The sequence below is a fragment of the Phalangium opilio genome, unplaced genomic scaffold (genome assembly GCF_054372755.1).
Source record: "Phalangium opilio isolate 3A_F unplaced genomic scaffold, DU_Popi_V2 ptg000031l_1, whole genome shotgun sequence".
In the NCBI taxonomy this organism is placed as follows: domain Eukaryota; kingdom Metazoa; phylum Arthropoda; class Arachnida; order Opiliones; family Phalangiidae; genus Phalangium; species Phalangium opilio.
This window is the reverse complement of record NW_028324158.1, coordinates 12,612,741-12,637,701: the sequence shown is the minus strand read 5'-3', so window position 1 is coordinate 12,637,701 and position 24,961 is coordinate 12,612,741. Positions and strand designations below refer to the sequence as shown.

The 24,961-nt window shown below is 39.4% G+C and overlaps 4 protein-coding genes across 4 annotated transcripts; 1 reads left to right on the top strand and 3 right to left on the bottom strand.

The window, feature by feature from the left end:
• Nucleotides 1-5,911: 5,911 nt before the first annotated feature.
• On the bottom strand, nt 5,912-10,572 carry LOC149690704 (transient receptor potential protein-like). Its single transcript, XM_089870319.1, has 14 exons — nt 10,261-10,572; nt 9,790-10,027; nt 9,366-9,710; nt 9,128-9,298; nt 8,831-9,065; nt 8,614-8,766; nt 8,404-8,543; nt 8,223-8,335; nt 7,915-8,169; nt 7,657-7,852; nt 7,409-7,570; nt 7,318-7,353; nt 7,072-7,255; nt 5,912-7,006 (listed from the first exon to the last, which is right to left on the bottom strand). The coding sequence occupies exons 1-14, from the start codon at nt 10,422-10,424 to the stop codon at nt 6,063-6,065; spliced, it is 3,336 nt and encodes a 1,111-aa protein (XP_089726445.1). The 5' UTR covers nt 10,425-10,572; the 3' UTR covers nt 5,912-6,062.
• A 507-nt stretch (nt 10,573-11,079) lies between these two features.
• Pbp95 (proximal sequence element A Pbp95) lies at nt 11,080-23,632 on the top strand. Its single transcript, XM_089870294.1, has 13 exons — nt 11,080-11,504; nt 11,717-11,892; nt 11,956-12,078; nt 12,161-12,239; nt 12,316-12,632; nt 12,708-12,872; nt 12,947-13,017; nt 13,109-13,298; nt 14,115-14,295; nt 14,383-14,489; nt 14,561-14,981; nt 15,061-15,997; nt 23,528-23,632. Exons 1-12 carry the CDS (start codon nt 11,303-11,305, stop codon nt 15,990-15,992), a joined length of 2,964 nt encoding a protein of 987 aa, XP_089726420.1. The 5' UTR covers nt 11,080-11,302; the 3' UTR covers nt 15,993-15,997; nt 23,528-23,632.
• On the bottom strand, nt 16,001-22,632 carry stumps (DBB domain-containing protein stumps). The gene is made up of 12 exons (XM_089870295.1): nt 21,862-22,632; nt 19,204-19,784; nt 19,001-19,139; nt 18,659-18,937; nt 18,329-18,601; nt 17,952-18,266; nt 17,682-17,857; nt 17,465-17,602; nt 17,215-17,401; nt 17,068-17,159; nt 16,701-17,001; nt 16,001-16,475 (listed from the first exon to the last, which is right to left on the bottom strand). Exons 1-12 carry the CDS (start codon nt 21,938-21,940, stop codon nt 16,117-16,119), a joined length of 2,919 nt encoding a protein of 972 aa, XP_089726421.1. The 5' UTR covers nt 21,941-22,632; the 3' UTR covers nt 16,001-16,116.
• On the bottom strand, nt 23,419-24,867 carry LOC149690701 (alpha-ketoglutarate-dependent dioxygenase alkB homolog 3-like). Its single transcript, XM_089870312.1, has 5 exons — nt 24,647-24,867; nt 24,329-24,563; nt 23,824-24,262; nt 23,666-23,746; nt 23,419-23,594 (listed from the first exon to the last, which is right to left on the bottom strand). Exons 1-5 carry the CDS (start codon nt 24,717-24,719, stop codon nt 23,520-23,522), a joined length of 903 nt encoding a protein of 300 aa, XP_089726438.1. The 5' UTR covers nt 24,720-24,867; the 3' UTR covers nt 23,419-23,519.
• Nucleotides 24,868-24,961: the final 94 nt, after the last annotated feature.

The following is a 24,961-nucleotide window of genomic DNA, read 5'->3' as shown; positions in this document are numbered from 1 at the left end:
CCGAATCCTTTTTCTCCTCTTTACTAGGCGCCGAATCCTTTTTCTCCTCTTTACTAGGCGCCGAATCCTTTTTCTCCTCTTTACTAGGCGCCGAATCCTTTTTCTCCTCTTTACTAGGCGCCGAATCCTTTTTCTCCTCTTTACTAGGCGCCGAATCCTTTTTCTCCTCTTTACTAGGCGCCGAATCCTTTTTCTCCTCTTTACTAGGCGCCGAATCCTTCTTCTCCGGTTTACTAGGCGCCGAATCCTTCTTCTCCGGTTTACTAGGCGCCGAATCCTTCTTCTCCGGTTTACTAGGCGCCGAATCCTTCTTCTCCGGTTTACTAGGCGCCGAATCCTTTTTCTCCTCTTTACTCGGTTTTAAAGCCGATGTAGAGGGTTTACTTGTGGTTTTCAACTCCATGCTATCCTGTTTAATTGGCGCTACTAAACTTTTTGTGTCCTGTTTGCTTTGGGCGAAATCTTTGAGCTCTGGCTTTGATGAATTTTTCGGCTCCTGTTTAGTTGTAGTTGTTAAATCCTTGCTTTGGGTTTGACTTGAAGGTGTAACCTTGCTCTTTTGTGTACTTAAGGGTAAAACTGAGCCGCCCGCTTTACTTAAGGATGTCAAATCGTTGTTGGCCTGCTTATTCGGCATTAAAACTTGACTGTCTGGTTTACTTTGACTTAAATCTTTTGTCTCTGGCTTACTTGGGGTCAAAACCGAGCTTTCCTGTTTACCCTTTATCAGTTTTGAGCCGTCCTGTTTACCTGTTGCGCTCTCCAGTGTACTCGGAGTCAATATTAAGCTGTCCGGTTTACTCGTGGTCAATTTTGAGCTTTCTTGATTTCCTGATGTGAATTTCCAGCTCTCTTGTTTAATGGGAGCTAAGTCGGCTTTAAATTTGCCAACGGATATGCCAGAACTTCCTGGTCTTTCAGGACTATCTGGTCTAGTTCGAATCAAATCGGTACTCCCACGTCGACTCGGAGGTCTTTCAGGACTGACTGGTCTAGCTCTAATCAAATCGGTACTACCTCGTCGACTCGGTGGTCTTTCGGGACTTAGTGGTCTAGTTAGAATTAAATCTGAACTTCCTCTTCTTTGGGATAGGTCGGCACTCCCACGTCTAGACGGACTGATATAAACTAAAGTTCTCCCTGATATGTCAGTCGTAATTGGACTAAAATCCATTCTTCCCTGACCTATTCTATTTTCAAAATCTGACCTCGTCTCTCGGACCTTTCCAGTTTCCAAAGACTTGAGTTCCTCAACAGGATCTGTCGGTGATGATGTGAAATCTATCATAACATCTTTGGGATAATTGGACTGAAACCCTCCGCTGACCCTTCTTTCCCTCTCTCTACCACGCGTTCCGTACCCATAGTCCGTGTCCTCATCCATAACGAAAGCCGCGTTGTCGTACCCTGTCTTAGGTGTGTTTCGGTTTTTATCGATTAACTGTGTGTCGTCCCTTGTTTCCGATTCTATTGGCATGTCTATCAAATGGTGGTCCCATTTGGGAGGAGGTTGTGATTTGGGTGTGGGTGGAGCTTTCTGTTGCTTCCTTGGTAATTCAGGAGCTTTTATTTTAACTGACGTAGAAACCTGGTTACTCGTGGGTACCATCGCAATCGCTTTAGCTTCCGGTGGTTTAATTTTCGTTTCCGGGACATAAGATCCTTGTTTTTGTTTCACGCTGTCCTGAGCTTTAGAACCAACGTCAAATCCAACTTTTTTCTTGTATTCTGTGTCGGTAATGGTAATTGCAACCGTGGCGGATGGTTGTTTGCATTCGATGACTTGTCCTTTCTTATCCTGAATTCCAGGAAGGTATTCGATGGATCTTGATTTCCGGCGAAGTCTATTTTCGAGTTGCATACTGATTTCGTTCTCGAGACGTTGTTTTATACTGTCCGTTTTCATCATGGTGTGTCTGTTCTTGGTTTTCCCAATGGGAGAGCCACTTGAGAAGATTAGTTCGCGCCATTTTAAAGAACTGCGGTTAGGAACCGTTTTTTTTCCACTTGCCGTCCTGGTCAGCTCCTGGAATTTACGACGAACAACCTCGTCGTTGGTGGCCTGATCTTTTTTACCCGTATCTTCCACCAAACTGATACTAAAGTCTTTAAGTAATCTACGTTCCCTGATTTTGATTTTCTTGCCAGCAGCTGCGAAAGACAAACATTGTCAGTAACATTTAGTAAGTTCCCCTGTGAGACTTAATTACTCACTTTCCATCCTATCGGCACGAATATTAGCCGTATCCATCCCGTTGTTTTGGAAGACGTCTAACATCTGATATCGGAACGTGTTGATATCTTGTCTGATTTCATTTATATCATCTTCGGTGACTGAACGGTGTTCCAATTGGTGTTGACGTTCAGTGATGTATCTCCATACCAAGTTGCGCATGACTATTTGATACTTTATTTCGGTTTTTTGGGCATTCTTATCCTATGGTAAAATTGGAAGGTTAGTTTTTCAATGTCTTAAACAAGTAGATTAATTTCATTACGTTTGAAAGGGGCTCGTCGTCAGATTTGCAGCATTTGCAACATTTGCATAATTTGCAAGTGAAGAGTTTCATAAGGTGTTTAACATTCGGTAAACAATTAAACGGTGGGGGAAGTGTTCCACCTTCTTCGAAGTAATTTAAGAAGAGTTTGGTACGAGCGAATTTCCATTCTACGTCGGAACGTTCCTATTAAAGACGCGAGAGCTTATTTAGTGTTAAGCTTTTTCTAATGATTTACACGTCCTGTTGGTAACTTACGGATATTATGTGGTAGGAATTACTCATCATAGCGATTAATAGATTCAAGAGGACAACCACGTTAATTACAGAGTAACTTCCAAACATAAGAAGACCCCAAAATCGAGTGTAATCTTTTATACCGGTTAAATCGAAATTACCAATATCGATTAAACCAAAACTGGCCCAGAATAAAGTTTGCGACGACTCGAACAAGCTTTGAAACAATAAACAAAATGTACTCAGTACCTTTCTAAGTACCATGATCTAATAATCGTCGTCGTCTTACTTTGAGAATCTTCTCCAAGCGATGCAGTTGTCCCTGTGTTTATCCCAGTCCGCTTCGCCATTGTTCCCGGAGAAACATTGCTGTTTCTCTAGATCAGAGTAATACCACATGAGTTGATTCATCCCGCAAGCGAACGCAAACAAGACCAGAGTGTAGATGAAAAAGAACTTGATGATATCGATGACCATTCTACCTAACGACACTTGCAATGGACCCAAGTACTGGTTTATCGAAAACATGTGAACAAGTTTTATCGCTCTGCAAAAATTAAAGAGTTGCCGCTTAATATGTATTTCAGAATACTACTGAATTAAAAATATTACGCGAAGATGTTTCCAGCGGCGAAAAAGCCATCGGCTAACAAATTTGGATCGAAAGTGTCCCAAGCTTCTCTCGGAATGTAGACAGAATCGGGGTTGACGTAAGCCTCCATTCTTTCCTGGATGTAGGCCCAGGTTCTTAAGGCGATGGTGACAACGTACATGGTGTTTCTCATGTTATCTATGATGTTCCACATATTGCCAAAGTACTCGAAGAAACCCACTCTCCAAACGTCTTTAACTTCTTCCGTGATATGAGCTATGACGAAAAGCAAGATTCCGAACTCGGTGATGGTGGGAATTTGTCCTCTTTGTTTCCTCATTTCGTCTTTCATCTCTAACTTCATGTCTTCCGTACCAAGTAGCTCTATAATGAGGGATTCGACTCTTTGCGACGCCAAGATTAACAAAACTATGAAGGAAAATGATCAATTAGGTTAATTTAATCTTCGTGGGTCTTGAGTTTCGACGCAAAACCTACGTAGAAAGAACAGATAAGAGAAGGAATGCATTATGAATTTGAAGAAAGGTTTTCTTATACGTGAACAAATAGTAATCGTGGGACAAAGCATGTACAGAGAAGCGTATAATGGGAACATAACCCCGATGCCTAGAATCTCTAGCATTTGGTTGGCGCTACTTTTTCGTCTGAATTCGGACATTCCCTCGTACCAGATACTCATCAGTAATTGTTGGACGTTGGCGTGCGCTATGAACTGAACCGGAAAAACGTATAAATTTTAGGTCAACTAGTAAACGAATCTAACGAACCGTTTTCTGTTTATATTTGATGGCCATTTCGATCCTGGGTAGACGCATAGATGACGTGTCTTTGCCCTTCATTTTAGACTCGGCTCCATCGTAGGTCAAAACTGCCTCTAACTCCTCCGAATTTCGAACTTGGTCCACCAAATCAGTGGCGAACTTTTGACATTGTTTTTGCAGCCCCTGTTAAGAGAAAACGAAATAAACTTACATCTCTAGTTAAAGTTTTTTCTCCCGCTTCTATTTACAAGATATTCCTGTTTAAATTCATTCTCCGTGCCACTGAGTCTTCTCAATTCGTAGCTGAGTTCAAAGGCAGTGAAGATAGGGTCCATACTCGATAGACAAATTAAAGAAGGAGACGCTAAAGCTTTGTAAGAACTGATTCTCGAACGGGAATGTTTCAGGCAATCGGTCTGAGTGGCGATTTTACATTCTCTGCAACTACATTTCACATCGTGAACTAGTGGTAGCGACGCGCCACGGTCCAGTAGCAGTTTTAGAATCTCGTAGTTGTCTTTATGAGCCGCCAAGATCAAGGGAGTGATTTCGGGCGTGAAGGAAGCTAAACCGATCTCCATTTGTTCCCAACTCTGCGTGAGTAATTGAAACTTAAGTTAGTGCTTTTGTCCGTGGATAGTACGCACTTTCACACTTACGTAAGGTTTACCATCTTTATGGTGAAATTCTTCGTATTCTATTAGTAATTCAACAGCCTCGACAAACTCGGCGTTTATCGCGTGTAGAAGTCCATCCTTAGGATGTACTCCAAAAGCTAAGAGGGTCTCCAACATATCTAGGTTTTCGTTGTCAATTGACATTCGCACGGCGGTTCTACCCAGGGGGTCCATACAATCTATGTCCAGTTCTAATGATGGCGCGCTTTTACATTTCTCCAAGATTCTAAAAGACAGTTTTATTACAATTAGAGGAGCAAGTAATTCAGGCCCGTTAACAATTACTTTTTAACGGTGGCCACATCCCCGTGTTCCGCGGCCAAGAGATATCTCTTTTCCAATGGACTTAACCTCCTGGTGGCTGGGTGTTGGTACATTTCTTCTTGGTCCGTACCATCGTCATTTTTAATTACTAGAGTTTGACTTAGTAATCCGACCGACTTTCGTCTGGAACCAGCGCCTAATAGGGGAAACAAGAACGGTTATATAATGTGAACATTAAATTCCTAGACTTGGATCTACACAAAAGCTTACTATTCTGCGAGTTTTCCATGACTTTTAAATTCCTGGAAATGTTTAGACAACTTTTATTCTGATTTCATGTTAGCAACCGTTCTATTCTAAGTCAATATAGATTTTATGATTCTTTGGTTATTTATTTTTCTTTCTTTCTTTGTTCAAAGGCCGCTTCGCCTTCTTTTCTTATAATTGGTTTAACGCTTTGGAACATTTATTGTAGGTGTAAAATATAGGACTGACAAGTAACAGGAACTTTGTAGGGTTTCCTCACCTATGGGTGAACTTTTCGTCGGCCCAAATACTTATTAAAAAAAAGGGTGTCATTCCAAGAACAGTATGGGAGCATCTATAATCTTACGTCTCTTAAAGGTATGTCTTTTTCCTACATGTATATTTGGCTAGACTATTCGGACCCACTTTTGAAGAACTCTATATTGATTAACGTCTTTCAAGGCTGCTAATACTCAGGGACATGGCCTAATGGCGCAAAACAGAAACTGGCCGTAGTATTTAGTACTACCAAAGGATAGGTTCTGCCGTTTCACGGTTAGATTAATTATTTTTGAAAATAAAAGAGGCAAAATTTTAACATTTTATAATTTTATTATTTAAAGCAACAGTGCATAATTTTCGTCTACATAAAACCCAATTTAAAATTGGATCTATAAGATATTCGAAAATTTAACGTTAACTATAATTTTAACGATCCCAAAAATATGATTAAGAATTTTTGTTCTTGAAGAGTTTTTATCACGTACTAAATCCATGGTCCTTTTCTAACTTGTTTAATTTCCGTCGGGTGTTTGAATTCGAGTACTTCCTGCTGAGGTGGTTTTACTGATTGAACCTCCATCGTGGATGAAGATGGTGTTGGTCTCATTGGTTGGACAGATGAAGACGGTTCCTCCTTGACGGGGTCTAATTCGTCCAAGGATATCCTGACGTGTAAACCTTTCCTCTTCTCCTTAGCAGTTTCCCCCTTTTTGGACTCGATCAAAGCTACTTTATCTCGGGTAGTTCCCCGGGAATAATTCGCTTCATCGTCTTGGAAGGCCTGGTTGATTTGGCCTCCCATTGCTGTCGACATCCGTTCCATGGCTGACGCTTCTACAGCCTCTAAATGAGGTTCCTCTTGGATATCAGCTGGGAAAACATCGTCCTGCTTCTCAACTTGAGGGATATCTGGAGTAACATCCGCTTGTACCAATTGATGGGTTCCGTTCGACGGAAGTTCTTGGACATGCGTTAACTGACCCTTTTTCGACTCTTGTAGGATTTTGCTGGATGTTGAATCATCCTTTTGTATGGCAGGGCTACCTAGGGCGTCTGCTTTAGCTTTTTCCGCGTCCATACGCGCCTTGCGGGCTAAGGCGGCCATTAGCTTGACCTTGGTTAATGGAGCGTCGTTGATTCTCTTTTCTTCGAGTTCTTTCTCGCTCATGATGCGATCTCTGAGTTCTTTCAAACTTCCGCTATGGCTGGGATGACTAGATCCGATTTGCGACTGCTTTTCTTTAGCGGCGGTGACGATGGCGTTCCAGTTGCGTTTAGCTTTGCCACGTTTTCCAGTCAGTTTCCTTAAAATGTCGAAGTTTTTCTTTCCCGTGCCTTGACGAATAACAGCCCCGACTACCGTTTGGACCAGACCGATGTTAAAACCTTTCAAAAGTCGGCGTTCGAATTCCCTTTCCTTACGACCAGCTGCCAAAATGAATTATATTTAGCCAATATGACCTTTATGGTGCGAGTTTAAGTAGAAAACTTACTGTCCTTCTCGCAATGAATGCTGGAAAGGTTCATCCCATTTTGTTTAAGTACTGCGAACAATTCGTATCGAAATGTAGCGATGTCCTGTTTCACTTCGTTGACGTCATCTTCCGTCACAGTTTTACTTTCGGCTTCTCGCTGCTGATTGGTGACGTAACGTCGGACTAAGCTTCGAGTTACTTTCTAACGGATGTATTCCATTTAATTAAAGTTGAAAAGCAAGTTTTTAGAAAATATAAACTAACCTCGTATTCCGCTTCTCTAGATTTATTTTCTTTGATCTGAAATTAGTCCAATTAATAACTCGTATCTTCAAAGGTTCGGGGTCAATTTTACCTTGAAGGAAACCGAAGGTGGTTTGACGGTACATCCAAAGAAACGTCTTAATAACTTTGTACTTGGCATGATGTTAAAAGGAGGTGGTAACGTGTCACCTTCTTCGAAGTACTTCATCCATAGTTTACTCCTAGCGAATTTCCATTCCATATCGGATCTTTCCTACGTACGAAATGAAAACTTTAATAATTAAGCCTAATTAGAGGTAATTAAGGCTTATTATATCCGCGTTCCACTTTTGTTCTTACCGAAATGATCTGATAAGAATTACTCATCATAGCGATGAGTAGATTTAGTAAGACCACTACGTTTATAACGGAATAGCTACCGAACATTAACATGGCCCAGAATCTAGTGTAAGATTGAATCCCATTCAGTTCGAAGTTGTACAGTTCCACCAGTCCGAAACTAGCCCAAAATAAACTCTGCGACGTCTCGAACAAGCTATAATAAAGAGGTCATTTTATGTCAACCAAAACATTTGTCACAAATTGTAGTAAACTAACTTGGCGAATCGTCTCCAAATTTCGCAGGACATATCAGCATCAGGGTTGGGTTTCTCGCCGGGTAGACTGTAACAGAGGTTCTTGTCGTTTTCGGCGTAGTACCATAGCAACTGGTTCATACCGCAACCGAATGCGAAGACGACTAAAGTGTAGATGAAGAAGAACTTGATAATGTCGAAGACCATCCTCCCCAATGAGATTTGAAGAGGTCCCAAGTGTGGGTTGATCGAAAAGATATGGACTAGTTTAAGGATGCTGAAAAGAAAGGATTTTCAGTTAAACGTGAATGATAGTTCCGGGTTACTTGCCTAAAAATGATGGCTGCCCCGAGCATTCCTTCAGATATTAACATAGGGTCGTAAGGATGCCATTCTTCTCTAGGTATATAAGGTTCGTAACCTAGGGACAATTCTCTTTGAACCTAGATTGGAAATTATTTATTCTTCAGAAGTTGTCGATAGATTCATTTTGGTTTTAATTTCAATTTACCAAGTACCAGGCGACTACCCTCATGGCAATCCAGGTGATGTAAAATACATTGGCAATGACGTCCAAAACGTTCCACATATCACTGGTGTAATTTATAATTCCTTCGTCCCATAGTTCCTTGATTTCGCTCCAAATATAACCTGTATCGTAGAAGGACAACGGGTTGCAAAGTATGTTTGCCTCGCGCTAGTACGCGAACCTGTTACCTACCCATTATGAAAATTAGTGTAACTGTTTCTAGTATCATCGGGTACTTTCCTCTCTCGCGCCTGTTGTAATCATCCATCCATTCTTTTAACCAATCGGGACCAATGAAGTCGACGGCTATGGATTCCGCTCTTTGGGAAGCCATGATTAGAACCACTGAAACATACGACATCAGTGTAGTTAGGTTTTTGAACGTTGATTTTAGCTTGTCTCAACTGACTTAAGAAGAAGCTATAACATGATGAATGAGCTATGAATTTGATGAAGGGTTGTTTCATTTTCATTCCCAATTCACTTTCAGGGGCCAGTAGGTAAGCCGTGCAATATACGGGAAACATGATTCCTAGTTTTCCGATCTCGGCTATTTGACCCAATGGGCCTTTTCGGCGGAAACCGGGCATCCCTTCGTACCAAACTGACGCTAGTAGCTGCTGAACGCTCGAATGAGCTACAAACTTTGGGGGAAATGTAATTCGTATAGATGTAATCACCAAAGAACTCTACTGGAAAACTGTACCGATTTTTGTTGGAACTTAATGGCTAGTTTCAATCGCTCCAATTGCATTCGGCTTTCGGGTTCGAAGCTGACGGAATTCGGGTCGTAGTTGAGTAAAACGCTGAGTTCGTGGGACGCTCTGGCGTGACTTAGTAAAGCCGTGGCGAATTTTTGAAGTTTGGCTCTCAGTTCCTGATAAGAATTAACAAAATCTCCCTTAGCATTAACTTTTGAAGTTAGGCTAAAGAGAGACATTCACCTTGTACTCTATTTTGAACTCATTTTCGATAGTACTAAGCCGTTTAACTTCGGCACTGAGCTCGAAGGCCGTCAGGATGGGGTCCTTACTGGACAGGACAATGAGGGAGGGTGAGGACAAAGCCCGGTAGGCGTTAATCCTAGCTCGGGAATGTCTGAGACAATCCTCTTTGGAATTGACCACGCATTCGTCGCAGGCACATCGGACATCGTGCGGAACCGGAAGCGAAGCGCCTCTGTCCAATAAAAGTTTAATAATTTCGTAGTTGTCCCTGTGAGCGGCTAAAATCAGGGGCGTAATATCTTTAGTGTAGGAGGCGCTGTTCGATTCGACAGCCTCCCAACTCTACCGGTTGCGAAAATGGACAGAGAAATAAAATCGGATTAGAAAAGACATTCTTAATCCCCAATGACCGCTTTCTTACGTAAGGTTTCCCGGGTTCGTGGACTCTTTCTTCGTATTGTAAGAGTACATCTACCGCTTCGACGTATTCTTCGCTGATGGCGTGCAACAGGGCGTCGCCCGCAGTCGCTTTGTACTCCAATAGAAGGCTTATCAACTCCATATTTTCATTTTCAATGCCAACTACTAAGGCGGTTCGACCCAAAGGATCCGTACAGTTTATATCGAGACGGGGATTGTTTTTATGCTGTTCTAAGATTCTGAAAAACAAAGCCAAGATCTTCGTTGTCATTTCGTTCTTTCTATAAGAGTAATGGACACGCCATGGACAAACTACCAATTGTTATTAGAAGCTAGCCACTTGAGGTAAAAGAACCCCGGTGTGTTTCGTTTAAAGTAGCTAACTTCTAGAACTAATTGAAACAAATGTATTCCGCTTCGAATATGTCTTAATTGAAGAGTCCCATTTCTCCCTTAACAATTGTTTACTTACTTTCTAACCTGGATGACATCTCCCCGTTGTACGAATAGTAGAAATTTCTTCTCGAAGACGGTCAGTTCTCGATTCCTAATCTTTTGACTGGCCGTTACGGCCACTAGTCTTTCTTCGCTTTCCTTCATTTTGCTCATTCGGCTGCCCTTCTTATCGTTGGCCATTGTCTCCGTTTAGTTTATTCTAAACTCTAGAATCTGATCTACGCTGGTAATCAAACCAGCCCACCCTCTACTTAATTCTGCTAAGTTTTTAAGGACATTTCTTTTCACGGACGAATTAAGGAGTGCTCGTTAATTTCGTCCGGCTCCATCCAGCTGTGCCTTTCTACCTAACAAGATTGGAGAATGGTCTTTGTCGACCTACATCATCGTGTTGGGGGGACTACTTGGGGGAAAAGGTATTAGGGTAATGGCACTGTTTTCAACTGTCTGTACTTGTAAGGTTTCTTTCTCTTTTTCATCGAGATCCAAATGTATTTTTCGCTCTTTCAAAAATATACAACCTTGGAAAAGTAATTTGATCTGACTAAAAATAACTAATTTCTAAGAAATACTTCCAAAGTAATTATTTTTACAATAAAATTAAATTACATTTTATAATGTTAAATTAATTTATTTACTAAAACTTTTATCATATTTTAAATTTATTTCATTGATGATTAACAATACAGTAATTAAAATTTTCAGTCTTAAATTCTAATACATATCTACACTCTCACCACGTGTTAAAATTTATTTAAAATTTCCCGCTTTTCAATTTGACGACTTGATTGGTGGAAAAAACAGCCGGCCGGTATGAGACGTAAGCAGACGACATATGTCAAACGTAGCCTGGGAAAAATTTCTTTGGACTAAACATAATTAACACTCGTTTATTTAAAATTTAAACATCACAAAGGTTGAGTATACACTCTAATAAATGCCAGTAAAAACCACAAGCAATATATGAAAATTATTAAACGTTAAGCCTAGTTTTATTATACTTTGAGGGTAAAGTTTGGCTTTTTGGCCAAGGCTTAAGTAAAATATTTGAGAAAAACATGGATTTAGAGCAACATGATATGGAATTAGATTTAAATCTAGCTTATTTAAGTAAATACATTCAAAATTCTGATGATGAACAAGAAGAAGAAGAAGAGGAAGATGACGTTGACAGTCGAGATTTTCAAGAAATAAAAGTTAAACCTGAACCTGAAGAATTTTACAGTAGTGAAGATGAAGATTTTGAAGATTCAAATGATGGTATGTGTAATAGGGACTTGGCAATTCGGGCTTAACTCCTCCCCCAGCGCCATTATGGTATGTTATTTAACAGAATGAAAGCTATATAAGCCCCTCCTCCTGGTATGTTTTTTAGCACTAGTGGAAGGTAGCGTGACATTGCATGACGTGGTACTGCCAAGTCCCTATTAGGTTTAAATTTAAAATTAAGGCTAATTATTAAATCGATTTAGCCTCCTTAATAATTGATGAGAACCACAGTTCTCGATTCAAAACCTCAAAGAATGAGGGGAGTTTTGATGCCACAAGTTTAGAGGCTTGTTTAGTATCTAACCAGATGTATCAAGAATATTTAATTGACATTATTAATCAGTTAGAAAATGCTCTTCAGGCTAATAATGAGAGACAGGTACACCTTTTTGTTAAGCATATATTTCAATTAAACGTTTCTGAATGGGATATCAATTGGCAGAAACTCTTACAAGATGATCTTTACACTATTGCCAATGATGAGACATCTATTCCAAGATACAGTAGATTACCTAAACAAGTCAAATTTATCGCTGCCCCATATTTTAGAGATGAAAATGATTTTGTAAGCTTAATTTTCTTAATTAATTATTTCATTATTTAATTGTACTTTTAATCAAAATGACTATGACTATGTGTCATTGCAGTTTTGCACTAAAAATGAGGATTATGAGATTAAAGTAGCTAATGGTGAATTGGAAAATTACGTATTGCCTCCTTTACTTTGTAAGACTAGGAACTTTTATAATTATATTTTGGTTTTTAATATAGTTAATTTAATTAGGGATTTATTTTTAATTAGGGTACAAGAATGAGAAGGAATTATTACGAAAAAGTGTCAAAACAGTGACACTAAAGAATTTAATGACACCATTAATGGAAAGAAAATTAAATTTGATGACAAAACGACAGGCAATTAAAACAAAGAGAGAAAAAAATGATACTGAAGCTGAGGATGAAGAAAATGAGGCTGAAAATGAAGCTGAGCAAGAAATTGTTGCCAAATTAAAAGAAGTTGATGATGAAATTGTAAAGATTGGGAATTATTCCGATGAAGTTCTTTTTTCCCGTGAAATTAATAAGATTGATATTGATTGGTATCATATCTCAGTCACAATTGTAAGAACTCTTTATTTATTTATTTATTATGCTTCTTGTAATTAAATAATTTAATTAATTAATTAATTAATTTAGATGCTGGGGAAACACAGTGACGTTTCTTGCAGATTAATGTGGAAATATTTTGTTAATCCAGCTGTGAAACAAGACCCTTTTACTGACGAGGAAGAAGATAATCTACGTGAATTAGTTGAAAAATATCAAGGTCATGATTGGGATTCCATCGCCAGAGATTTAAATGTAAGATTAAATTAATTATAATTACATAGTATTAATTACATTATTTAATAAATTAATTGTTTTATTTATTTCAGACTGGAAGAAATTCTATATCATGTTTCATTCATTTTCATCGTAAAATTCAGGTTGATAATTTACATAATAAGTAAGTCATGTTTAATAATTTTAAAATGAAGCATTTTTTGTAATTAATTAATTAATTTAATTTATTTTTTCTTTGTTTTTTTCTTTTTCAGTCCATATTCAAAGGAAGAGGACGAGAAACTGTTGAGTTTGGTAAAGAAATACACGGTTCAGGGTGAAATTCTATGGTCTGAAATTTGTCATCATTTTCCTAATCGTCACGCGATAAAATTGAGACGTCATTATCGAGATATTAACATTTCCCAAATTTGTAATGGAAAATTTAACATCGCGGAAGATTTGGTAAGTTTTAAATTTAAATTTCGCGCCATATGGTTTTGAGCGCCATCTACGGCAAATAGTGATAATTATAGGCCTCATTGACAAATCGCTGTTGCGAGAAATGAGAAATATTTAAAGTACAAAACTAATATAAATAATAATATATTTAGTTATAATTAGCTTTATTTAAGGCTGATTACGGTGTATTTTAAAGAATTATTGCTTAGTTAGAAGGATGAGAATGGATTTGCTAAATAGCGTTAAGTCTTTAAGCCTTGGCCTTATGAAATATAGGGCTCAATATTTTATATTTATACGCGTTAGTCGTTTTGAGCGCCATCTAGGGTAAATAGTGATAAATATAGGCCTCGTTGACAAATCGCGGTAAAACTAGTACTACTTGCGATAAATGAAAAATATAATATTTAAAGTACAAAACTAATATAAATAATAATATATTTAGTTATAATTAGCTTTATTTAAGGCTGATTACGGTGTATTTTAAAGAATTATTGCTTAGTTATAAGGATGAGAATGGATTTGATTTGCTAAATAGCGTTAAGTCTTTAAGCCTTGGCCTTATGAAATATAGGGCTCAATCATGACAAAATCGTGATAAAACTACTTACTGCAAGAAATGGAAAATTATCATCAAACTAATATGAATAATAATATATTTAGTTATAATTAGCTTTAGTTAAGGCTGATTACTTAGTTATAAGGATGGAGATGGATTTGCTAAATAGTGTTAAGCTTTTAGGGCCTTGGCCTTTTGAAAAATATACAGCGTTAAGCCTTGGCCTTATGAAAAAAACAATATTATTTTAAATTTTGAAGCTGCTTTTCCTGTGCTCTTTAAAATACGGGAAAAATTACCAAAAATACACTAACCACGTCCCGAATCGTACAACTCATCAAATCTCCAACCGATTTCGAAATAGTATTGAATATCGCGAACCTGAGAAATTTACCACGGAAGATGATCGCAAATTAATAAAATCCGCCATTAAACACGGATGTAAGTAGAGCGCGCTTAATTACCTTGCATACCCAGCGTTAAATTAAGTTAATTAATTTAATTTAATTGAACTCGTCGTTTGTTCAGTTAGTTGGCGAGAAGTTCGGAAAGAGTTTCATAACCGACTCGCGCATCAGCTTAGTTCGAGGTACAAGTCTATTTTAGATTACAATCCCAATGCTGTCGAAAGAATTGTAAGTCCTCGCGATTATAGTTAAGAGTAGGCTTGCCTTAGTCGTCGTTAATCGGTTAAAATTGTCAACAGGACGATCCCAGTTACACTTGGAAAACTGTTCCTTCATTCTCCAACAAAATTCTGTTCCAACGACGCGTTTTTTTCCGTAATTACATGTTGGATCGATTGAAATGGATGAAGGAACATACCAAAAGTAATAAGAGATATTACGGTGGAGCCCAAAGTTTGAAAAAGTACTATCCCAAATGTTACGACGCTAATGACTCGATCGATATCCCGCCCTTGTCCGATTTCGAATTGGATTTTCTTATAAGCGAAGTCTCTATTATGTGTCAAAATCATATCAACGATGATAAGATTGAAGAAAGCGGTAGTCCGCGCAAGAAAAAAACGCGTACCGAACAAGAGATAGATTCCAAAATCGATAGCCTATTGTGCCAATCTTACAGTATCCTGAACTTTAACCCCGAAAGAACCAGAACCGTTAAAAGTGAGTACAATATCTTTTGTCCGTTTCTCTGTCCGTCTTCAGTCATTTTGTTCAATGTCCGCGCGTTCGTGTTTGCCAGTGTTTGGCGGTGTTAGAGAGGCGCAATTCAACGCTACTTGCAATATAATACACGAGGCGTTGGGTCTTCAACGCGTCAACCAAGAAACTGAGGAGGAAACGACGTATGTTGGTGGTAGACCCAACAAAAACCAAGAGCATTTGTTGCAAATAGCGACCAAAGTTGCGCGCGAAACGTCTTACCAACTGTCCCCCAACGAGACCAATTCCAAGTACCCTCAAAGCGTCTTGTTACCCATGATGGACATATTGGAATCCTTTCAAATCTTGGTCGTTGATCGGGCTAGATTGGCTGAAATGGCCATGAGTATGAACTCCACTAAATACGTCAACGCCATTGTTGGGAAAAGCCCCATAGTGTGTCGCCATTGCGTACGACGTCCCTCCACTACTCAAAATAACCAAGGTCCATCTGACCAGAGTGATCCTGGTACATCTACTAACACGCAATCGGACTCTGACTCCGAAGCGACAACCTCCGAATGTCACCAAAAGTGTACTTGTGACGATTTGCGTAAAATGAGAGAAGCTTATAATGTTCTGCGTCGTCGATTCGTCAGTATCTTCTTTTGGCCCGGGGTTTTATCCATCGTTCCTCCGCCTGATGGAGACATCGCTTCCGCCGAAGAGATGAAAGAAATCGTGAAACGTCTGCACAAAGATACGGAAGTGCTAAGAACAAATACTGGAAAAGTTGTCAGAAAGGTTTCCCGTGGATCCAAGAAAAGAACTGATCGTCAAAGATTGGCTCTTCTGCTACAATGTAGAAAGACTTATCAAGCTCAACGGGATGGTGATAACCCCGTACAAACTAATGTAGTTAACGAACCCGCGGAACCGGAAGTAGTTGATAAACCACCGCCCAAGAAACGAAATAGATACAAACCACCGCCGGACTTAGAGGTCAGAAGAAGTTCCCGAGCCAGGAAGTAAATCAGGTAGATGATCTTTTTTCTTTATTAAAACCAGTTTATTTCGTGACGGTATAAAATGGACAGTTAAATAACGCAAGGACAATTATAAAGTTAACAGTATCTTAAAATTATTATTACTACTACTACACTGGGGGAGGCGGTGGCGGGGCTTCCGATGGGATGTCATCTAAAGAGTGACTTGTTTCGACGGTTTGAACCGATCTGGGAATGGAATAGTAATGGCATTCTTGGTCCGGGAAGAAGGCGTTGCTCGCGCATTTGGGATTGGGAGGCGTGAAGATGACCGAGGGTTTAGGCATATCATAGTCCAATTCGGGGACGCACCTTCTAGGGGATGTTTCCAATGTGGGCGCTGAGGTTTTGCGGTAAACTGGGATGGGTGGAGGAGGGATCCAGTAACAATCCTCGTCGTAGCATGATGAAGCGCTGACTCTACTAGGGTTCAGCGACTGATTTGATTGGGCTTTGCATAAATTTGGTACTGGAATATAGTTAGGCATTCTTTCGTTAGTACTTGTTGGAGTCTTTGGTTAACTTATAGAAATCTAGGCGTAAATTATTTTTAAGAACATTTGCGTGAAACCCTGTTGTAAGCCTTGATTAAAAACCTTGGGAGGCTTCGTAACTTGTAGGAAGCTATGCGTAAAACCCTTATTGCTTAAAGAACACTTGGTGTCGCGTAAAAGTCATTCGACACTTGTCTTACCTGACTGATTTTGTTTAAATCTGTGAAAACAAGCGACTGCAAAATCGGGACTGACATATCCTTGTTGGGAAATTCTGTTTTCGGGTGATTGAGTTGGGCATTGATTGGCGAAATTGGCACACGTATCGAAACTGTGTCTAGGGTGAGAATAATGTTCTTCCACGGACTCTACGCAATTTGGGGATCTTCGAATACGCGGCGGAGGCGCCGGAGCTTTCATTGGTTTTGATGAGTACTTGTTCAGGGAATTCGGCTTCAAGTTTAGCAATGTCCTTTGGATAATACTTTGATTGACGTAAGGCTGGGGAACAAAATAAAGTTATATTGTAAATTAAAACGCGTATTTTAAGACATCTTACTAACTAACCTTTTTGGTATTTAATTCATCGCAAGAATCAGTTTGATTTCCGCTATCGTAAACGCTTCCCGCGCTCAAATTGCTTAGATTAGAAGCGGTACCTATTGGATTTATTTCAATTCATTGCGGTCTAATTTTGGATTTGGAATAACCTACTAGCTCTGGATCCTGAACTACTGATTGTACTGTTTGGTCTTGAAGGGTCGAAATCCTCTAGGGATAGAGTAGTCCTCGGGACGGGTAATGGTTTTCTAGAGTTAATTTTGGGCGATTTTTTTCCTGCCGGGTTTGTCTCAACATTCTCCATCGATGATAATGAAGTATTTGACGTGGAATTCACCATCTAAATTATGCTAAAACGTTAACCCGGGTTTTCTGTATTTAAAATTGAAGTCCTAATGATTACCCCTTGAGTTTTCTTCTTATCCTGTTTGACCTTATTGGGAAAAATGCCTTTAATGTCCAAGAAACATTTCTTTCGAGATTTGGGACTTTTCTCTGAGATTTTCTTTTCGTATTCCAGTCTTAAGAGATTCAGAGATTCCTGAATGGAAGAATTATTAGCGAATTTAGTTATTCAGTTTAGAGTTACATTTGAATGATAAAAATTAAATGGTACAAACCTCATCTTCCTGTAAAGGCTTCGAATTCTTTCGCTTCCACTCGTGAACTTCCTTCTCAATTTCCTCGATGCTGCGACCCTGTTTAAAACTCTCCAATATTTTTGCCAGCTCGTTTTGACTGTTAGTAAAGCATTCGCTACTACAACAAGTACTCGAAGAAGCAATCGGTTCTACGCCTAGAAATAATTCATGCCATGGTTTTTAGCAAAGTTAGGGACGTCACAGGGCGAGACGGTTAAAGGCGTCTATAAATTCTCAAAGCGTTTGTACCTGATGGTTCATTGATTTCGCTCAGATAACTGTCGCGCTCTTGGTCGTTACACGAATCTCTCATTTTCATCAGTTCTTCCAACATCCTTTCGTGCGGTAGTAATGGTCCTCCGGGAGATTGTGACGGCGATTTGATTGGCTGCATTGATAGATAGTGGCTTTCCTGGGTTTCCTCCCACGGCGGTGGTATTTCCGTCTGTGACTTTGTCGGTGAGAATTGACTCTGGCATTCTTCCTCCCTGGTTGTATTTAGGTTTTCAGATTCGGGTATTTGGAAACTTCCCCCGGAACATTCACTTTCCGACGGCATATTAACTATTTAAAGACCGGGATGAGAATTAAGTCGTGGTCATTGGAATAAATTTATTGAGACATACCGTAGCTCTGATTGTCAATTGACCAACAGGCGGTAGCGGCTACCAGATTTTCGTAGCTCAATTTCTTGGGTTGTTGACCTTTTTCGGCATCGTGAAGTAATGATGCCAAGTCGTTATGGCCGGCGTAGTTAGCCAGTTGACTCGGGGTCAGTCCTTTCGCGTTTTTAATGGTGCAAGCGGTATTACCACCCGGCGAATCGAGAAGCAGTCGCGTAAAGGACTTAAGTCCGTAACACGCCGAGAAGTGAAGTAATGTTGGGAGCTCTTCTTTTACTAAGGATAATTTGCAGTTAGTTCTAGTCCATCTTGATAGTTAGGATTGTTATTTACTGGTAGTTTTATCCATCGTTAACTGGGGTGGAGTTATCCATTCGCTATCAAACCCTCTGGGTGTTCTTTGTCGAAATCTATCTGTTAGAAACGCATCTACTTGATGTCTTGAATCCAACCCCAATGTCCGACAGAGTAACTCGTACGGAGAATCAACCGCCGATAAAATGGCGGACAATTCCCCCATTAGGGACTCAACTTTCAAAGGAAGAACTCCTAGTAGTCGACCTTGACATCTGATATGAACGTTTAGAATTTTGGATACTTTTAGGTACGCGTCTGTTTGGGATTAAAGAAAGTGTAGTTAGTTGGTGGGATCGAATAAGCGTGCATATCAAGTACCTGGCACGACGAACTGTAAAGTATAAGGGTTTCTTTGCTTGACTTGTACTTCGCGAACGCCATCCCCTTCCAAAAATACTTGTACTCTGTGAATATGATCCAAGGGTTGTTCCAGGAGAAGGAAAACTTTGTTATGGCCCTAAAAAACTTTCTAGATAAATACTTTTGCCCAAAACCTACGAAGCCCCAACTAACTGACTAACCTCTTTGACCTTTCTGGGTGTCAATTTCAAATTGAACTTATTAATTAATTTTGCTGATTCGTGGGACTTTGCCAGAACTTCTTGTAAAGATTGCACTAATGACAAAACGAATTCGTTATCGGTATTCTTTGCCACCAATCGTGGCCATGCGTCATAGGACACTAAGGCGGCTCTATGAACGGAGATAATGTCCTTGTCAGAAATCCCGCATAACATAGCGATGGTATTGGCTGGTTTTAACAGTTTACAAAGTTCGTAGACGTCAGCGTGCGTTTCTATATAATTTATGAAAGCCGGGGACAGGATAATCAAAGTTGCTCTAGCGTTTGAAATGGCTTTCGCGTCCAAAGCGCTAATGTTTTTAAGATTTACGCTCTCGAGTTCATCGCAACGGATGTTAAGTTTACGGGGTGAGGGAGAGGCGCATGCGGCATTGGCAGCCGGTTCTTCTTGAAAGTAATTGAGGAAATCGATTAAGTATGTGTCCCATCCGGCCGTGTCTTCGGCAAATATGATATTCACATCCACTCGGGTTTGATTTTTAGAATCCCCTTGCTCGGCTTGGTAACATCTGTTGCTACCTGAGAGATTTTAAATATTTCCACTTCTAATTACAAGCTTCTGGACTTAGCGTATTACAATATTGAATTATGGATTAAGTTTTATCCCCAAAAACACCGTGTGGTTAATGAGAACCATTTAAAAACAATAATTAAACGTTTAAATTAAATCAAACCCTACTTCTAAAAGTATGTATTTTCATTTCCGGTCGAGGGGATGTTCACTACTTTTTTATGGAACGCGATTAAATTTAAAAGACGTTATAGTTTTCAATCGCGAGAGTGAACTACTCCTTGGAGACGATCCGAAATATTTTTCGCCTTAAGTAGTTTAGGATTAATTCTGCTTTACTAATTAATTAATTAATAAAATTAGTTAGTCACTTTGCACCCGACTAGAGAGGGGATGGTGTCAACAAGCGTTGGAAGGGGCCAATTTAGTTTTAGTCATGATGGTAATTATTTGAAGTCGCCAAAAAAAGGCAGCAGATAGTGGGTTGGCAAGTAATTAGTGGTAGGCGTCCTATTATTGTTTGTGCGCTTGTCTTTTTAGTTTTGGTTAAAAGGAGGATGGAGTTGTTCGTAGGCGGAACAAAGTGCCTTAACATTGTGGGAAATTACTGGGCTAGTAAGTTGGTAGGAAAGAGAAGAGGAACTTATTCCTTTCAAGGTCTAATTAAACGTCCAACGCAAACGCGCGCGTCATTCACAGAAAAACCCAATCCAAATCTATGATACCGTGTTTTATTTGGCCCTTTATCAAAAGTATGATCGACTGTTTCCGATTGCGAGACATTTTAAGAGCCAGGAACAACTTTAAATATAGCATTCAAGTAAATGTTTAATTCACATAAGTATTTAAATCACATTTAAACCTCGTAAATTGTCGTGTCTGAAACCATCCATACGTTTCTGAACCTCATTGAACTCGCCACATTTATGCTAACTTTGGAAACGTAAACTATGAAAAGACCGAAAACCAAATATGGTATTCATGTTTAAAAATAGGTTTCTATTCAGCTTTTGAATGAGGGGTTATACTTCAGAGGGTTAACTGGTGCAGCGACCCAAGAAATATGGTAGGATCATATGAACCAGGCTTACGGTACGATACCAGGTTTGGGGGAGGGGGGTGTTACTGGTGTTATTTAAAACTTTTTCGGGTGTCAAGTAAACGTGTACCTCGACGGGACGGGCCAAGCCGAGCCAGAGAGCTACAGGATAGAAAATAATCTGCCTTCATCAAAATATTTTATTTAAAACACAGATGGCTTGGAGCTAAAAACGCGTTCCAGGAATGCTTTTTTTATTCCAAGATTTATTTTGAGTTAACATTCTTGTTCAGTCTGTTTTTAGAAAGACTACTTCGTTTTATACGAGATTTTCCATTGGGTATTGATGCGCCTTAGGCTTACACATTTTATCAAGTACATCTGAACGCGGGAAGGAAGCTTAAAGGAATTGATTGTAAGAATGATTCTTTAAACAAACTTGAATAGACTGACTGGGGAGAGTTTTGAATGGTTTAATGAACAGGGTTTTAGAGTTCTCAATGGAGGGTCATTGTAAGTCTTTCAGACAGAAATCATTTTCAATTACGTTTAAGGCACACCAGGCCATTTTATTTTTCCAAGTACTTGACGTTTGTTATACACACTCGGGGGATGTTTATGTCAGCTCAACTTGACGTCACTTTCTTTCTAAAAGTTATTCAATGGGGGTAACCAATAATCTAATCCTGGACACGTCAGCCTTTTTTTTTTTTTTTTTTTGAAATTGGCGGACATAGATCCGGAAATAGTAAGGGAATTTGATGATAGGACTGATATGTCCGGGAAAAGTCGGGTTTTTTTGAAAAATAGGGCTGATAGGTCAACGGAAAGTCAAGGAATTTCAAAAATATGACCTAAAGATCACCGGAAAGTCAGGGAATTTAAAAAATATGACCGAAAAAGAAGTTGAAAAGATTTTGATACAAACCTAATTCATTCGAAATATGATATGACACCGAGCATGGTACATTGAAGGACATGACACCCATTTGTGACATATTTATTGAATAAAATGACACCATTCCAGAATTAACTTAAATTCTTACCTTTTCTCTTGTTAGTTTTTCTTGGGGAAACGGCGCTATCCCATGGTGAAACCGTTTTTGGTCTAGCGGCAACCCTCATGTTGTTTCTCAACTTGTTTTAACACAATTAATGTAGTTCAATCGACTTTTGACACTTGAAAGGTCGCAACGGGTTTATTTGAGAAGTCTTGACATGACAACCGTTCCCGTTCCCAAAACTAGCGACTGTAGTCTTTGGGTGAGGGCTGTTTTGTGTTTTCTCGATCCAGGAACAAAATTTTAAATTATTGCGACGAAGGAAGGAGGGTTGAAGGGAAAGGAGGCGAAGGAGGAGGGTTTGCGTTAGTGGTGCTATACACCGCCGGCACGCGTCAACTTTAAGCTAGTACCAGTACTTTACTCTGGGGAATTTACATTGACTGTGTATAAGCGCGCGCGTCTATAATGCACAGATGGGTTGGGTGCCGTCGCTGCAGCCGACACCGATTTATTTTCGCTTCTTCTACCAAAGAGGAATGAATATATGATGAGTGAATTAAGAACAGCGGGATCGACAAGAGAGAGAAAGCATCCTTTACTAGACCAGATGGTTAAGGAGGATGTATTTTTATCTTCTTAGAATTATTATCACTTTCCCCGTGCACTAATCAGCTTCAGACTGATTCTCTTATTATCGTTCTTATAATTTTTCAACTTGTGATTATTATTCATTACTTATTAGAGGAAGGAGTTTAATAGTTTCGCCGTGGTTTAACAAGCTCATTTAGTAATCTTGTCAAAGATAGATGTGAAAAATGTGGCAATGGGGAAGGGAATAGTTAAGGGGTTCCATCCGAGCGGAAGTCCTCTCAGCTCCCCCCTCTTTCTCCCCCCATCCCCATCCCCTCCAACAAGGGTGGAATGAAAAAAATAAAAGATATGTCGCACAGATGCACCCGACCCGACCGACCCAACAAACGGAAGCTCTAAAACACTCACACCACCCCCTACAACCATAAGTTTATAAGATAAGTTCCTTCCATAAGTATGACACTTCCTATACAAGTACGTAATGCTAGAGACTAACAGCTCGAGATAGAGTTGGAGAACGACGGAAGCGACGTGAATTGAAGTCCTACACTCGGTGGTTAATTTTTGCAGGATTTCCATCTTCTCCTATAGAGTAATGTCAGTTCTACGTATGCAAACGTCACACCCTTCTATCTCTTAGCTCAGTGTCATCCCCCCTACCAGGCGCATATAGTATCCCCTCTTGCAAAAGCGCGCCTAGAGGGAGGGATACACCGTCTACTCCCCTCTCTACCGACGCTACTCTATTTAGTCCGTGTACTAAGCCTTTGACAGCCTTCACCAGGCGTCGCTTTACCTCGAATCTATGAGTATGACCTACCTCCCTCACTTCATGATAAGCTCCAGTTTGTAACCAGTGATAAACAAACTTATGGGGAACATATCTTATAAACTTATGCTACAACGTAAAAACCAAACCAACTTAGTTAGGGAAAGCCTAGTTCCTGCCAATAAACAAGCGACATAAAAGCCCATAACTTGATGTCAGGTTAAAAAAAAAATGAACAATTTATTTTTTATGACATTATTTTTTATTTCTTTATTTAAAATCAGCGGTGAAAGTACAATTAAATTTACAATTGATGAAATGTATTTTATTCATGTTTTTTTCAAATAGGTTGAATGTGCCGGAAGGTGAGATTGATTCTCGGTTGTTTATCATGATATTCTGTTGGAACTCGATGCTGAAATTGATACAATTAAAATTATTTTGGTCTATTAATTACTATTACTATTTAAATTTAATTCTAATTACTTTCCAGTCCAGTTGGGTGTTACCAGACATGATTAACAAACTTCCATTTTTTAAATGAACCCGCCATTCAGCGTCAAAACCCTACAAGTTGTTTAATTGGAATTAAATATTATTTAAATTAATTCCAATTAATAATTGAATTAAACTCTTTGTCTTACGGAATATCTCTTTAATTCGAATTTTCTCGTTTCACCCAAGGATACTGAGGCTATTGTGGGGCAAACCCCCATAGTGGTTTCGTCATCACTATGCCACGCAACGCCATCCTTGCCATTACGATAGAAGTTTAATAATACCGAATTAAAAGTTGCGTCTCTTAATTCGGCCGAATTTTCGTCATCGCAATTATCTTTTAAATAATTCTCGATCTTTGTTTTTAATTTGCGCGCGTGAGGAGACCAGTTTTCATTTGGTTTATGGGATATTCCCTTTCCGTAGCCATAAGCCAATGGCCCAAACCAACACGTTAATCTGGGGACCGGTACGGCATTTCCATCTCTATACTGCACCTTTTGTTCCCAATCTACACCGGTTTTTATCATTTCGTAATAAAGATCAGCTTCATCGGTGTGTAAAAAGTTTGGGTCGTAGTAGACTCTAAAAACATCGTTAACGAGTTAGGCTGTCAAACTGAATGAATGAAAGTGTTATAGAAATACTTACAATGAAGGTTTTTTTGCTGAGGGATCCAAAATAACCCATTTCTTGAAATGATTTGCGGTGAAATCAGTGCATTTTACAGGTAGAGACACGGAAGGACTGGCGCCGCCTCCTTCATAGCTTAAACGTGGTTGTCTGCTGCTTTGTGATGGAGCGAAATTAGGTCTAGGTTGATATCTATCGTCATCATCCTGATTTAAACTCTTATTTAGACGCTGATCCGACGGTCTTTTGGATTCTATTTAAATTTCACATTTAATCAATTAATTTTTAATTATTTCACGTTAATTTCCCCCACAGGAGCAAAAAAAAAAAAAAAACCTTTATTGTTCCATTTGTTATCCAAAGAAAACCTTCCTTGCGTTCTGGCGCGTCTTTTGGCCTCCTCATTCATATTAATCCTTCTTTAAAAGATTTTAGATGACAATTGTTAATTTTTTAGGTTTCAGTCAAAAATGCTGATTGACCACTCGTAGTCAGTCGTAAAAGTTGTTGTAAGATGACCATTCATTAATGGAGGATTGATCATTGCGGATGCCGAGTCACTATTAAGCTTATATCCTGCCCTCTACTATCTATCCTGTTGTGTCGTCTGCTAAAATTTAAAGGGACTAGGCCTAGTCTTCTTTTCATGTA